The following is a 15,736-nucleotide window of genomic DNA, read 5'->3' as shown; positions in this document are numbered from 1 at the left end:
ACCTACCTCGGAGTTGGTAAATGGATTGAATGAAAATAAGTCGTGCTCAGATCTGTACCTGGTGTAAATACTAAACGGACCCAGAGGATTATTATTGCTTGCTTTTATTCCCACTACAGCCCCTAAAAAAGTTGTAAAACCAAAACATCTAATTTCCTCCCACGCAAGAAGGATAAAATGTAAAACTGCAACTTTGATTAACTGGGTTCTTAGATTCAGACTAAGAAATAGTGATACTTGGGATGCCTGGGTGGCTCAGTGGTTAAGCACTTGCCTTTGGCCCAGGGCGTGATCCTGGAGTCCTGGGATCGAGTCCCACACCAAGCGCCCTGCATGGTGCCTGCCTCTCTCTCTGTCTATGTCTCTGCCTCTCTCTGTGTCTGTCTCTCATGAATAAATAAATAAAAATCTTAAAAAAAAGAAAAAAAAGAAAAGAAATAGTGATACTTCTGTCTAGCCTGAGGTCATCATAAGGAGAATTGATCAGGGTAAACAACAAGGAAGTTGGACTAGTTTTCACTTCTTTGTGAGTCAGGTTTTCACACTGTAGTTTTGTTTTTAACATTAAACATTATAAATTCATAGGTTACCCAAAGTAGTAGTCAGAATAATGGCTTCCCAAAAATGTACACGTTCTAGGAAGCTATAAATACTTTATTTTCCATGGCAACAGGGGCTGTGCAGATCTGATTAACAATTGAAATGGGGAGATTAACTGGATTATCCAGGTAGGCGCAATTTAAACACATGAGTCTTCAAAAGTGGCCGGTTACTGAAGAAGAACAGTTCAGAGAGATGCAATGAGAACTCAACCCCTGCATTGCTGGCTTTGAAAATGGAAAAAAGGGCCAGGACCCAAGATCCAAGAAATGTGGTGGCCTCCAGAAGTTGTGAAAGAAAGACACTCAGCTTGTAAGAAGTAATTAAACTAGATTTTGCGTCTTGGTCCTACAGCTCAAAGAATGAGTTCTACCAAAAGGACAATTGAGAAAGAAACAGATTCTTCTCTAGAGCTGCCAGAAAGAAATGCAGCCATACCAACATCTAGATTTTAGACTTCTCATTAACAGAGTTGTAAATCATACACAATTATACTGTTTAAGAGGCTGTGGTGATCCGTTACGGCAGCAATACAGAACAAATAAGCCCACACAAACAACTGTATAACAGACACAGAGGCACTTATTTTTAAAGCTAAATGAAAAGGTTTTATAGTAATTGTTACATGGGTTTGTTGGTAGCACTGTTTTCTTCATCTCTCCATTTACGACAATGCCAAATCTAGAAAATTAAGAGAATTGCATCTTCAAGTTGAGCCACCAATATCAAACAATTAATTATTTGTTAAGTATTATTGTTTGTTATTTTGTAGACCACTGGAACTTTCAAATCCCAATAACACAAAATTTATACAGACAGGACTGCTGGTTTCTGTACTATTAGACTTCTACTTGTTTCTGGACTTGTATCATTACTGATATCACTAAAGAGGAAGTAAGACATGAAGTAATACATTATATTAAGAGTTAAAATTCCTGAAAAGATAGTATTTGCAACCATGTATAGAACACACTGTATCCACAATTTGATTTCGCCTGAAATACCTAGAATCAGGGACAATATGAAAAAGGTCATAAAAGAACATTCTGAAAAACAAAATTACACTTCCAAAATGCAAGAACTATAAAATTCTTTCTGTAATTCCTGGCATCAAACCAGTCACACCTGAAGCTTTTAAAGATTTTTTTTTAAAATAAAAACCCTAGCAGAGCATTACTAACACCACCAACAAGCACAGAATTTATTTTTAAAGATAAAAATACTGGTTTTAAGCGTTCTCCTTTGGCACAGTACTAACCATGATAATTTCTTAAGCACATTCATAAAAAAGCTTTTATAATGACTTAAAGTCATAGTCAATCAGTTTCAGTGTCCCACAAATATTTTTAAGAAACTGAGACCCAAGTAGGCATATTTCTTTAAGAAATTTCTATGATCATTTTAAACAAATATTTTCCAACAGAAAAAAATGAATTTAAGTTTGTAAAAAGAGCAAGATCCGCAAAGAAATATTGATATTATATTTAGAAAGCAAATCCAGAGTGCTTAAAGATACACAGTGAAAAGGTTCAATACTATGAACTTAATGAAATGAGGAATACATATTAAAGAAATATACTTTCTACAGCAAGTCTTTCTGTAGCAAAATTATCGATTTGACAATAATTAATCCAAGTTGGATGCATCTCAAGATCAAATATCAGAGGCCTAAGGAGACAAAGGAAAGGTTTCTTGCAAGATATATATATATAGAAAGTCTATTTTTTAAGAGTAGAAGTAGAGAAAACAATGCTCGAAGAAATATAACCTATTTGTCAGCTAAAATCAGAGTAGCTTATGAGTTTTTAGAATTAAAAACTGTTGGGACACGTGAGTGGCTCAGTCAGTTAAGTGTCCAATTCTTGATTTCGGCTTCAGTCATCATCTCAGAATCATGAGATCAAGCCCTGCATTAGGCTCTGTGCTCAGCACAGAGTCTGCTAGAGATGCTTTCCTCCCCTCTCCCTTTACTCCTCCCCTCATGAATGCTCTCTAAATAAATAAAAACAAAACCTTTAGAATTAAAAAATGTCTTCCAGTGGATCAGTTGTGTTTAGATATTAAAAATTAGTATATTGGAATATAAATTGAGAATTCAGACTTGATGGGAGTAGTTTATGTCCCACTATGTCTCTTGCCAGTGAAGGGGAGAAGAAACAAGATCTTTAAAAACTCAAAAAAAAAAAAAAAAAAATCTAATCCTTTGAGGCATTGAAGTACCAAAAAGGCAGTCAGGATGTAAGAGGCCAAGATTCTGGAGACACAGGTAGATAGAAAGGTGTTTTCTCTCCTCAATGTACTTTCAGATTGAATATATGGGGAAACAGAGTCCAAGTGGCAGCTGAGGACCTCATGACATTCCACTAGAATGGGAAGATAAAAGCTGGAGTTTGGAACTAACAAGGGTTTAAGGGGTCAAGAGCCTGGAAAGGAAAGAACAACGGAGAAATGAACAAAAATACCTATATATGCCAACACCCAAGATGAACATTTGCTGGATAAGATAGCTAGAAACCAGAAGCTAGGAAACTGAACAGTTAAACAGATATATGGCAGCAATCCCAAGGGCACTGGGGAGACAAAGATTAGAGTTTAAGTTTCACCAAAATGGGGAGACTCTGGTACAAACATCATACTTCAGTTGAGACCCCAGAATCATGATGAACCAGAAGAAAGGTAGAGTAGAAATAGACCAAAAGAGATCAATGCCATCTCAGTCTGTGCACCTGCGACAAGAAAATTGAATATATCTGGGAAAGAATACAACTTGAAAAGCCTCTACAATTTTTCATTCACAAAATCTGAAGTTCAATTCACAACTGTCAAGCATATCAAGAAACAGAACCAAATGACCAAGTGCCAAAAGAAGGGGTAACAAAAAGATAAAAGATACACCTAAAGGTGAAGAAAAATTATGTAGACTAGAATATTAAAATGAATAGGATTAATATGTTCAAGAAAACATAGAGAAAGAAAATTTCACCACAGAATTGGAATCTATGGGAAAAAGGAAATTCTGGAACAGATAAATAAAATTGAGTAATTCAGTAGATGGATTTAATAGCAAATTTGACACCACAAAAGAAATACTTAGTACAATGGTAAACGGATCAATAGCAGTTATCCATATGGAAGCACCCAGAAAAAGAGGATTGAAAATACAGAAAGAGGGGTGCCTGGGTGGCTCAGCTGGTTAAGTGTCTAACTTGATTTCAGCTCAGGTCATGATCTCAGGATCATGAAAACAAGCCTTGCATGGGGCTCTGGGCTGGGTGTGGAGCCTGCCTAAGATTTTCTCTCTCCATCTCCCTCTGCCCCTCCTACCTGTGTCATGCTTTTTCTCCCTCTAAAAAATGAAATTAAAAAAAGAAATACAGAAAGAGCATGAGATATATAAAAGACAAAATAAGATATCTTACATACATAAATTGGAGTACCAGAAAAAGGAGAGAGCATAGAGCAAAAGCAGTATTTGAAAGAAAAACCAGCTAAGAATCTTCTTAAACAAAAGAAAGACATCTTAAGTCACAAATGCAACAAGTTCTACAAACCTCATTAAAAAACACACACACACATATACACCCAAAACAAAACAAAATTTTTAAAAAAATAGCAAAAAGCACATCTGGACACACCAAAATAAAACTACTAAAAATTAAAGACAGAAAAATCTTAAAGAGCAGCCAATTAAACAATTAAAGAGACATTTCCTTTAAATGAGCAACAATAACAGTATACTTTTTAACAAAAACAAAAGTTCAAAGAGGAAAAAATGACATACTTAGAATGTTCAAAGAAAATTAACTACTAAAGTAAATTCTATAGTGAGAAAAAGTATTCTCCATGAAGAAAAATAAAAACATTTTAGATAATCAAAACCTAAGAGAACTGGTTACTTATCCTGCAGATATCCACACCAAAGGAGTTCTTCATGAAGAAAGAAAAAATACTAGGTGGAAGAATGCAAGTGCAGAAAGCAGCAAACAGTAAAGGACAAATACATGGTTTAAAATAAATAATATGGATTATTTAAACCGAACCAAAATATAATGTCTTATGTGGTTTAAAGTATATGTAGAATTAAAATACATAACATGCATAAAAGTGAGATAAAGGTGTTTTACAATCTTTGAATTGTCTAGAAATTGATAAAGAATTAACTTTAGACTCTAATAATTTATGAATATAATATACACAGCAATCTTTAGGGTGACTACTAAAGAACAATGCAAGAACATACAATTAACAAGCTAACTGAGGGGAAAATGTATAATAAAAATTCTCCATGATTACAAGGAAGTGAAGACAAGGGAAAGAAAGTATCAAGGAACAGATGGGACAAATAGCATGACAGGTTTAAACCCAAATAAGTATTATGTAAAATTTTAATGACTAAACTCATCCTAATTAAAAGCGATTGTCATAAGAGATAATAAAATGATGTTCTAAACACCCATCTTAAATACAGATCCACAGAAAGATTAGAAGCAAAAAGACAGAAAACATATATCACAACATCAGCGATGTAAAAATACTTAGAAAACACTAATATTTAGGAATTGAGCAATGCAATTAAAAAATAAGCTATAAATCAGAGAATAAAGAATATACATTAGAAAATATTGTAAATGAATTGGAATAAAAACATGAACCAGAAAGTAAAGTGTGGAATCTAATTAAAATAGTGTTTAGGGGGCAACATAGAACTTTAAAATACATACAAGAAAAAATAAGAAAAAAAAAGAAATGCTAAAATTTAACAAGTTAGGGATTGATGTAGAAAAGCTAGGGAAAAACAGAAATTAATGCCAAAAAATTTTTTGATAAAAAGAAGTGAAATAAAAAACATGTATAAACAAGGGAAAAATAAAAAAAAAATTCTATAGTCACTAAAATATATATATGATACCTTGAATTCTGCTGATAGACTTCATATTTTAGAGTTATTTAAAAATAAGAAAAAAAGGTTTGACAGCTCTGTAACTATTAAAGAATCTTTCATTGAAGTCATTCTCCAAAGAAAATAGATTCAGAGGGATTTATCAGTGAATTCCTCCAAGTATGAATAAGGAAATAATGCCAACTTTACATAAACTCCTCCATTTCATTTAAAAATGATGTGTCATTTCCCAAATCATTTTTTGAGGCCAGCACAGTCTTAATAAAAACCTGTCAGGAACACTACAAGGGGGAAAAAAAAAAAAAAAAAAAAAAGGGAATACATCTAAATCAACACAGACCAAAAAAAGAAAAAAAAAGACACAAATTATAAGCAAATTAAACTATATAGTAATTGGATAATACATGATCAATTTGTGTTTATTTCAGGAATGAAAGATCTAATATTAAAAAATTAGTTAATGTAATTTATCTCATTAATAAAGGATAAAGATATGATCACCTCAATAAATGCAGAAAAAATTTTGATTAAATTCAATATCTATTCATGACACTCTTAATAAATTAGGAATGGATGGTAATTTATCTGACTGAGAAACAGTAACCTATAAAATATATAGAAACATCATACTTGATAATAAAATACTGAAAGCTTTTCCCTGGAGATTGAGAATAAGACAAATGGCCACTATCAGTATTTCTATTCATATACTATTGGTGATGTCAACCAAAGCAATAAGGCCAACAGGGAAATAAAAGGACTTAAAAAGGAAGAAATTAAATTGTCACTATTCACAGATGGCCAGTTTGTATACTTGGAAAATCCAAAAAGAGCTAAACTATAAAAATATGAGAACTTAGCAAAGTCATTGGATATAAAGTCAACATGGGAACTCAACTGCATTTCTATACATCAGAAACAAATACAAATAAAAATACAGTTTATAAAATTTTGTACAAAAAAATCAGACATCTAGATATAAATGTAATAAAAATGTGTAAGATATCTACACTAAAAAACTATAACTTTTTTTTAAAAGTAGGCTTCATGCAAGAGTCACATGCCTCACCGAATGAGCCAGTCAGGTACCCCGCAAAAGTGTAACACCTTTGAGAAACAATTAAAAGGACTTAAGTTAATGTAGGGATTGTCCATGGATTGGATGATTCATTCAATATTATAAAGATAATCAATTAGGGAAAAATTGGTTATATACTCAATGATATTCTAATAACATTCCTAGCAGGTGTTTATGTTTGGAAATTAATGTTTCAAATTTATATAAAAACATAAACAAGAATAAAGACATCAAAAAAGAACAAAGCTGGATAACCTACAGTACTAGATGTCAAAAGTCACAGTAATTTAAATGTATAGCAATGGTACAAGGATATAGTACGAAAGAACTGAACAGAGCCCAGCAACAAACCAATATATATGATCTCTTAATTTAAAACACATACACCAATAAAATGCTGTAAAAAAAGGATGGTCTTTCTAATAAATGGTTCTAGGGTAATTAGATAGCTACATGTAAAAAGAGAAAAGTAAAAAGGGAACTCTGACCTTTGCCTAATAATGAACACAAAAGTAACTTAGAGAAGGTTCATAATCTAAGTATCTAAATTAAAACATCTAAAAGGTAAGAGAAAAAAATATTAACAGCCTTGAAATAAGCAAAAATTTCTTCAAAAGGATACAGTAAGAACCTAACTGGAAAAAGAAAAACCCTGACACATGCCTTCTATAAAATTCAAGAACTTCAGTCACTGAGAGATATCATTACTACAGTGAAGAAGAAAGCCACAGAGTAGAATAAATTTGCAATTTAGATATCCAGCAATGGACTCATATCCAGAATACAGAAAGAACTCCTATAAATCAATTAGAAAAAGACAGACAATCCAGTTTAAGAAAAGCAGCAGAAGAATGAATCAGGTGTTCCAAGAAAGAGGATATTCAAATGAGTGCATGGGAAGGTGTCAGTATCATTACCTTCAGAGAGATGCACATTAAAGCCACTCGGAGACAGTGCTACATACCCATCAGAATGGCTTAAAACAAAGACAGTATCAAGTGTTGGTGAAAACATGGAGCAATCGGAATTCTCCTAAGTCACAACCCACTATGTGAAAAGGGTAGTTTACAGGGTAACTTGGTAATAAGCAAGACGATCAAATCATATCTGGGTATTTTAAAACAGAAAAAAGAAAAAAAGGAATGTCTGTAGAGAATTACACACAGAAAGAGCAAACATAAACATCCAGAAAAGGGGAAAATTAGAGCTAAAAGTTGAGTAAATTCCCAAGGAGAAAAATCTGCCCAAATTCCACAATATTCAAAACTATTGAAGCTTGTAGAGAATTGATGGGCAGAATATTGCTCATTTATGATGCCAATTTTAACATAATAAGTAAAAATCGTAAAGGGAAAATTTAACCAAGAACAATTTAACCAAGAAGAACAAGGTTTAAATGTCCATATTTTACTCCCAATTACATAAAGATATTAAAGTACCCACTAACTTTTACCTGAATGAGTCCGAAAATGCATTTCTAGACTTGATTTGCCTTTAAAAATTTTCTTACAAACATCACATTGATGAAAGGTTGCTTTGTATCTAAGAAACATAAAAAAGGTTGTTTTCAATATAAATTTAACATCATGAAAAAAGGTTATAAGATTATTTACTAAAGTTACTTATAGTTCTCACAGTAATAAAGCACAGAATTCCAAAGGAATGTGGAAATACTTTTAAAGTACCAACTTTATCTCTGATTCTTCCTCCACCAGTTACATTCAACAAACAAATCTATAAAAAGAGGTCCTTAGACTTCTAACTTTAAACAACTTAGTTTTAAAATTTAAATCATTGACCTTCTGTATTATTATTACTTGCTATTAAAAACATCAAAGGAAAAATTATAGGGACAGAAACAGATCAATGATGGGTTGAAGAAAGAAAAAAGGAGTTGAACAAAAAGGTCTGGTAGAAATTTAGGGGTGATGGAACTACACTGTATTTCGACTGTGGTAATGATTACATGACTGCATGCAACTGAAAAAACTTGTGGAACAATACACTACAAAGAATGAATTTTTATGGACATACAGTATACCTTAATTAAATTCAAAAAATAGATGTTGGAGCTGAATGAAGAGAAACTGCAGCAGTCTCAAAATGTGCCTTCATCAAAAAAGTAACACTGCTCTAACTGGTTCACTTAATAACACAAATAATAAATATTACAAACTTAAATTTTATACCTAAATTTTAAAAGAATGAGATACCAGTCCTTTATTTTTATTACAGATGAATAGACATAAAAAGCTGTAAATTACTCAAAGCTGCCTTATCAGGCAGTGAAATGTAGTACCTAAGAATTTGTGTTTGTGAATTAAAAATCCTAGATCGCAATTTCATTATGAGGAGTAAGATATTTGTAAAATGATTAGCATTTAAGTTGTGGTTATTAGGAAAGCCCATCATCTCACCTTGGAACTAATTCATATCTGATGAGTATATGGGAAAATAATTAACTCAAATATATGCAGCTGTAATATTCTGTAAGACACTTTGCTCTTAACATATCTATTGAGTCTTACTGGAATGGTTAGCAGATTGTTACCAATATTCAATAGCAATAGTATGCCTAAGGTTTCAAATGGCATTCATACTTTTCAATTCATTCAACTCAACATTTATAAAGTGGCTACAAAAACTCTATGCAAGGTCCTGTCTTCCAGAAACTTACTTCTACTTGATAAAACAGACATTTAAAAATATAATCTAGATTTAGTGACTTGGGAGTGTCACTGATAAACCTAGCAAAAGATTTGTAACCAGTATGCTTGGTTTGTCTTGTTCCATTCATATCAATAGTAAATTCAAAAAGAGATACAGAGTCACCATGGGCAGGCACAGAAATAGATGCAGGGGTACTCAACTAGGGGCAATTTTGACTTCCATGGGGCAGTTAGCAATGCTTAAAGACATTTTTGGTTTTCACAACCCGGGGTAGGTGCTACTGCCATCTGGTGGACAGAAGCCAGGAATACTGATAAACATCCTACACTTTACAGGACACCTTTCCAACTAAGAATTATTTGGCCCAAACTGTCTTAGTGGTGTGGCTAAGAAATCTGGGTCTACACTATGAATGGAGTGAAGTTTTGAACACAGATATGCTCATTTAATTGCCCCACAGTGAACATAGGATAAAGATAAAATCTACAAAGATCTAGATGGATCAGCTCTCCCTTCTCACAGGGATGCTAGAGTATAGAGCTTCAGGATAGGAATGATAAACAGTTCCAAATGAAGCTGAGATGCCCAATGTGTAAAGGACTTAAAGATGTCAATTGCAGGTGGCAAAAAGGAACTTATACTGACAGCGATTTAAGAGGTACAGTAAAATCAGAAGTCATACACAACAGCTTGTTACAGTGAATGGAAAGTGGAGAAGTGGATACTGAAATAGAGTCACCATTTAAAAGTGTTCAAAAGGGAAGAAGAAACATTAGAAAATAATGGGTAGGCGGAGGGGGTGCTAACCTTCATCATTCCACATTCTTTCCCTGGATAATCTACTTTTATGTGTTCACATATAAATCTTTATCCATAGGTCAGACTTCACTCCTGAGAGTTAGACTTAGATTTACCTATCACATTTCCTGTTTGAGTTTCTATTAAGCATCTCAAAGTCAATATACACCAAACAACTCATCTTCCTCCGTAAACTTAGTCCATCTTCTGTATTCTCTCAGTGGCTGGTTTATCAACCACCCACCTGAAAAGAGGAATTCCTTTAAAATATGAATTATCCATACATAACTATTCCCATTCTTTCAAAAGACTTAAGTATTTTTCAAATAAGTATCTTCTGCTATTTATTACTAATGCTACTCCCTAGTTAGGCCCTCACCATCTTTTTCCTAAATTCTAACAGCCTTCCAACTGGTTGATTTACTTGCCTCAGTTTATCCACCACAAATCCAGCCTCCATACATCCGTAAGAGTGACCTACCGCAAAAGAAATCCAACTGTGTCACTCTCTTGTTTAAAAACTTCAATGGCTTTTTATCACATAGGACTAAGTACTGGTTCCATAAAATGATATACAAGGCTTCATATTCTAGATCCACCATTAGCCAACCCTTGTAGAAAGTGGAACCTACAGGTTCTGGTTCCATAATTATTCAGTACAATAGATAGGCCCATAGGCTCTGGTGGCAGTGAGGGAATCCCAAAGTTCTTTCATAAGGTTTACAAGACCAAAGTTATTTTCAAAATAATACCATAACATTATTTGCCTTTTTCATTGCATTGACATTTACACTAATGACATATACAAGGCATGGTAGGTAAAAGTGCTGGCACCTCAACTCCAAACAAGGTAGTGATACTAAAATGTACCAATGGTCATTGTACTCTTCACCACCATGTATTAACAGAAAGAAAAAAAAATGATAAAGGAGTTAAATTACTAATTTTACTAAATTCCAACCTTTCAGAATGTGGCCTTTTTAATGTTCGCTGTGATGAAGTGGAACTACACAAGAAGCACTTCTACTGCATACCAAAGTACAACAGTTATCTCAAAGAAAAGCACTCATGAGTCTGATTTGTGAGCTGAAGTAGCCATTTTCTCCATGAAATATCATTTTACTTGAAAGAATGAAAGACAAGTCACAACTAGAGACTTGAGTATTTGGCAGATATTTTCACAAAAATTAAAGGAAGTAAACCTGTTACTTCAAGGGGAAAAAATGACAATACTTCCAACAACGATGAGTTTGAGCTTTCAAGCTAGTATAAAAATTTTGGAGAATAGGCTGGGGCACCTGATTGGCTCAGTCAGTAAAGCATCTGCCTTTGGCTCAGGTCATGATCTCCAGGTCCTGGGATCGAGCCCTGCATTAAGCTTCCTGTTCAGCAGGGAGTTTACTTCTCTCTCTCTCCCCCTCTGCCCCTCCCCACTGCTCATTCTTTCTGTCTCTTTCTAATTAAATCTTTAAAAAACTTTTTTTGGGAAAACTTGCATCTGACCCTTGTGATCTTGACAGCTTTCCAACACTCCTTTCTGAGAAACTAGAGGCAATATTAACAAATGTGATTTGTTGATCCTGCACTATGAAATGTGCTAGCATTTAGAAAATTGGCATAACTTAGTGAACCCATATTTTCCAAATGACAATACATCATTTTATAATATGTGTAGGTAAAAAAAATCCATTCAAGTACAAGACCAATATACTACAACAGAGTATGAAAACTTCATTAATCTTGTTTCAGATTGCACCTTTCAACTACCTTTAAGAAACTAGTAATTAAACTGTTTTGGTGTAGTAGCAAAGACTAATATCCACAATTACCTAAGACTGCTATCATAATACTCCTCCTTTTACCAACTATGTATACAGAGAGGCTAGATTTTCTTCATTTACTTCAAACAAAATAACACATGGCAGCAGATATGATAATCCAACTGTCTATTAAGCCATTAGAGATTTACAAAAATGTAAAACATGCCACTCTTTTAATATTTTTTAATTTGTTTTGTAAAATAGCTCTTTTTCACAAATTGCTTTTTACGTGAGCATGAGTATATTACTATTTTTAAGTGAATTAATACATTTTTTTCTCAATTGAATTTCTATTACAATTTATATAATTTATTTAAACAATAATATAGTTTTATATTATAATTTATATAACAAGAGTTCCTGAGATAGTGAATGATTTTCAAGGTATAAAGGGGTTGAGAAAAGTTACAGAATCTCAGGAGCAAGTGAGTCTGCAGTTCAGTCTATTTTCCAGCCATTCCTACAATATGTTTAAATTCTTATTTCCTTTTTTTTTTTTTAAGATTTTAAGTATTTATTTATTTGAGAGATAGTGCACATGATCAAGGGGAAGAACAGAGGGAGAGGGACAAGCTGACGCAGGGCTGGATCTCACAATTCCGAGATCATGATCTGAGCCAAAATCAAGAGTTGGATGCTTAACTGACAGAACCATCCTGGTGCTCCCTTATTTCTTTTTCTATACAGGATCATGTTTATCTTTCTATCCTAGCACTTTGCAGGATTCCTATTACCTCATGAATAGAAGAATTCAATGACTACAATGAATACATTGATTCAATAAGTGAATCACTGAACAAAATCAGTGAAACAATAAACCAGCATATGAGAATACAAAAACTGGATACAAATCAACACTTCCTACTCTTCTTCAAAGAGGTCTATCATTTACCACATTTAAAGATACTATGTATATTTTGTTGATCATGCTCAGTGCTATTAACCTACCTTTCTTGGTACCTTAGCTTTTGTTCCAAACACCTTGTGCAAGAACACGGATTCTCTGAACATTTTACACTCAACAACTAATCTCAGTTAAATCCAAATATCTAAATTTTATTAAAAATTTGGTGTTAAAAAGAAAAAACAAAAAACAAAAAACAAAAAAAAAACAGACTCTTCGGAGAATAAACTGATAGTTACCCAAGAGAGGTGGGCAGGGGGATGGGTGAAATAGGTGAAGAGATTTAAGAGTACATTTTTCGTGATGATCAATGAATATATACAGAATTGCTGAATTGCTATATTGTACATCTGAAACTAATATAACACTGTATGTTAAGTATACTGGAATTAAAAAAAAAAAAAAGTTGGTGTTCAGGACAGCACATGCCTCCTTCACATAAAATACCATTTTTAAATGATCAGTGTGATAAAAAGAAATCTAAGTTCTGATGAGAAACATGTCCCAAAAATTGCTCTTATTAAGTATAATATATAAGCAGCACATTTATATTTTTAGATAAGAGCCACAGCAACCAAAGATAAATGAAATGCCCAAAGAATGCCAAGATTTTATATTAGCAATTAACTTCACTGTCTACCACCTCCCAGCCTTGAGTCAACTGAAAACAAAACAAAAATGTTTCATTCAATTCTGTTAGGTCAGCAGAGAAGCTATAGAATTCCTCTAACCTATAGTTATCCAATATAGTAATTATGAGAAACTGCTTTTTCACTTACTTTTGCCACACTTTTTCTCCCAGGTGTACACTTTTGTAATGAACAGTGAGATGATCCCTACGACCAAAACATTTTCCACATTCTTCACACTGATGGGCCTTCTCACCTTAAAGACCCAAATATTTTGATTATAATATGATATGCACTTCAGTTTGTCCCTCCAGAAATATATTATCAAATGTTAAGATAACATGGTAGGAAATATACCAGAAAAGTAACCCTTTATTCTGAGCTATTTGTTTTATATTCCCTACTCAAATACCTTTCTTCAATAAATCTATGCTTATTTTCATGGATGTGAGCCCTTTTCCCCACTTGGAAAAACAACAAATATGTTTTTTGCTATAGACTTAAAATCTTAACCTTTCAATGTTACAGAGAAGATAAATGAAATTACTCCAAAACTTACTAATTTTTTTAGGAATATATTAAGTCTAGATGTCAAATACTTCAAGTGAAAATACATTGAATCAAGAATAGGCTGTTTTACTGTTGATAAAAAAAGTCCCGAAAATTTTCAGATCTTTGTACTTTATTTTTAAAATATTTTTCATCTGTGGGGATTTCATACATCTATTTGTAATGAGCCAAAATAAAATATGAAGTAAAATTCTAGATTAGTCCCATTTCTCATCTCCATTCTTATATTCAGTTACAAAGGCTTGGCCTTTAAAAAACCACTGTTTCAACTTAATCCAGTATGCAATTAAAGCATGTCATCTCCAGAATTAGGAATTTAGAATTCTTCTCCTAAAAATGAAAATGCATAATTTCAGTGAAAAAGTCATCAGACTGTTAGCATCTCTTAAAAGTGTTGATAAGAACTGCAACCTCATCGTGATCATTTAAGGAAATAATTACAGCCATTGCATACTTTATATTTAGATTATGTTTATAATAATAATAATCACCTGTTCTACTGTGCTCATAGAGATGGCTCTTTCCCATTATTGTGCTCATATAGTTGGCTCTCTTAGCATTCCTGAACATCAATCTGAGAGGAAAATATGAAAGAAAGCCCCAGAATATAAAAATTATAAATACAGTATAAAGATCCGAAATTGATCAGGATTATTAACATACTCTTTTCCAAAGATGGGGTTTCAAAAATTCACTATTACATAAACTATAATACCCAATTATAATCATTTCTCTTCAAACATCTGTTTTGCTAATTTCTTTAAAATCCAATAAAAATGAGAAATGTTATCTTGGCATTTCCCTTTAGAGGAATGCCAATATCAATTACTGCACACATTCACATTATATTCAAAAATGCAAATTTTGAGAATTTGATTAAAACAAACTTCAAAATATAGTCTGTAGTCATATAAGGAAACCAAATGATTAAAACTACAGTGAACAAAAACATGTCATAAAATTATGTTCCTTTCAGATATTTTAAAAAAGGTTTTCAGAATCAGCATTATCAATGAAGTGACTATGACCAGCATTTGCCAAATTATTTAAATTATAGCCAACATAAACACGATGCAGTATGTGGTTGCAAGTGCCTTTTTAAAAGATCTTAAAAACATCATTACAAAGTACACCTTCCTTTACCTGAATGTATTTTTTTGTGCTTTGTAAGGTGGTCATGACGAATAAATGTTTTCCCACATTCGTCACATTCGTATCTTTTATCATCATGATGTACTCGTAAGTGAAGTCTATAAAGAAAAAACAATTGAAGACCATAAAAACTGGTGACACCAAGGAAAAATCTTGATTAACTCTAAGGGAAACTGGGCTGTTTACTTATCCATTCACCCTCATACGTTATTTGCTCTACTTCTTGAACTTTCATCTTTCCCGACTCCTTCACTACCAGGCTACAAGGTTCCTACTCACTTTTTCAAAAGACATCTCAACATTTGCATATACACTACGTCTACATGACATTCCTTCCTGACTTAGATCCTAAGTCTACTTCACTAAACATACTAAATGTATAAAGTTTTTGTATATCTGACTGGTGGAGTTTCAGAGATAGCAAAAGTAGGAATGAGTCAGAAGTAATTAGAATCAGACAAATAAGGTAAGTGACTTAAACCTGTGATACAGCAAATAATTAAAAATTAACCCTTTTCTGGACAACTGATACCATTTATAAATTGGTAAGTAAAAATTTACTAAATTTTATAAGTAATCAACTTTCTGACACGTTTTTGCTACTTTTCTTCATAC

General features: G+C 32.8%; 1 protein-coding gene and 1 long non-coding RNA gene across 5 annotated transcripts in view; one reads left to right on the top strand and one right to left on the bottom strand.

The window, feature by feature from the left end:
• Positions 1-15,736, bottom strand: part of ZBTB41 (zinc finger and BTB domain containing 41) — a 44,025-nt gene that overhangs the window by 5,080 nt on the left and 23,209 nt on the right. For both annotated transcript variants that reach the window (XM_038541984.1, XM_038541985.1), the window contains exons 8-10: positions 15,113-15,219; positions 13,550-13,655; positions 8,032-8,120 (exon numbers count right to left, since the gene is read on the bottom strand). In XM_038541984.1, the coding sequence (XP_038397912.1) occupies positions 8,032-8,120; positions 13,550-13,655; positions 15,113-15,219 (302 nt within the window). The remainder of the gene's footprint in view (positions 1-8,031; positions 8,121-13,549; positions 13,656-15,112; positions 15,220-15,736) is intronic.
• The window catches only part of LOC106559013, a 32,078-nt gene that overhangs the window by 8,851 nt on the left and 7,491 nt on the right, over positions 1-15,736 (top strand). Inside the window, exon 3 of one of the 3 annotated variants that reach the window (XR_005361842.1) lies at positions 11,015-11,364. The exons of the other annotated variants lie outside the window; for them this stretch is intronic. This is a non-coding gene — a long non-coding RNA (uncharacterized LOC106559013). Of the gene's footprint in view, positions 1-11,014; positions 11,365-15,736 lie in introns of those variants that run through there. 3 annotated transcript variants of the gene reach the window in all.

Source organism: Canis lupus, chromosome 7 (assembly GCF_011100685.1).
Source record: "Canis lupus familiaris isolate Mischka breed German Shepherd chromosome 7, alternate assembly UU_Cfam_GSD_1.0, whole genome shotgun sequence".
In the NCBI taxonomy this organism is placed as follows: domain Eukaryota; kingdom Metazoa; phylum Chordata; class Mammalia; order Carnivora; family Canidae; genus Canis; species Canis lupus.
The sequence above is the reverse complement of the archived record's forward strand: the minus strand, read 5'-3'. Positions and strand labels throughout refer to the sequence as shown.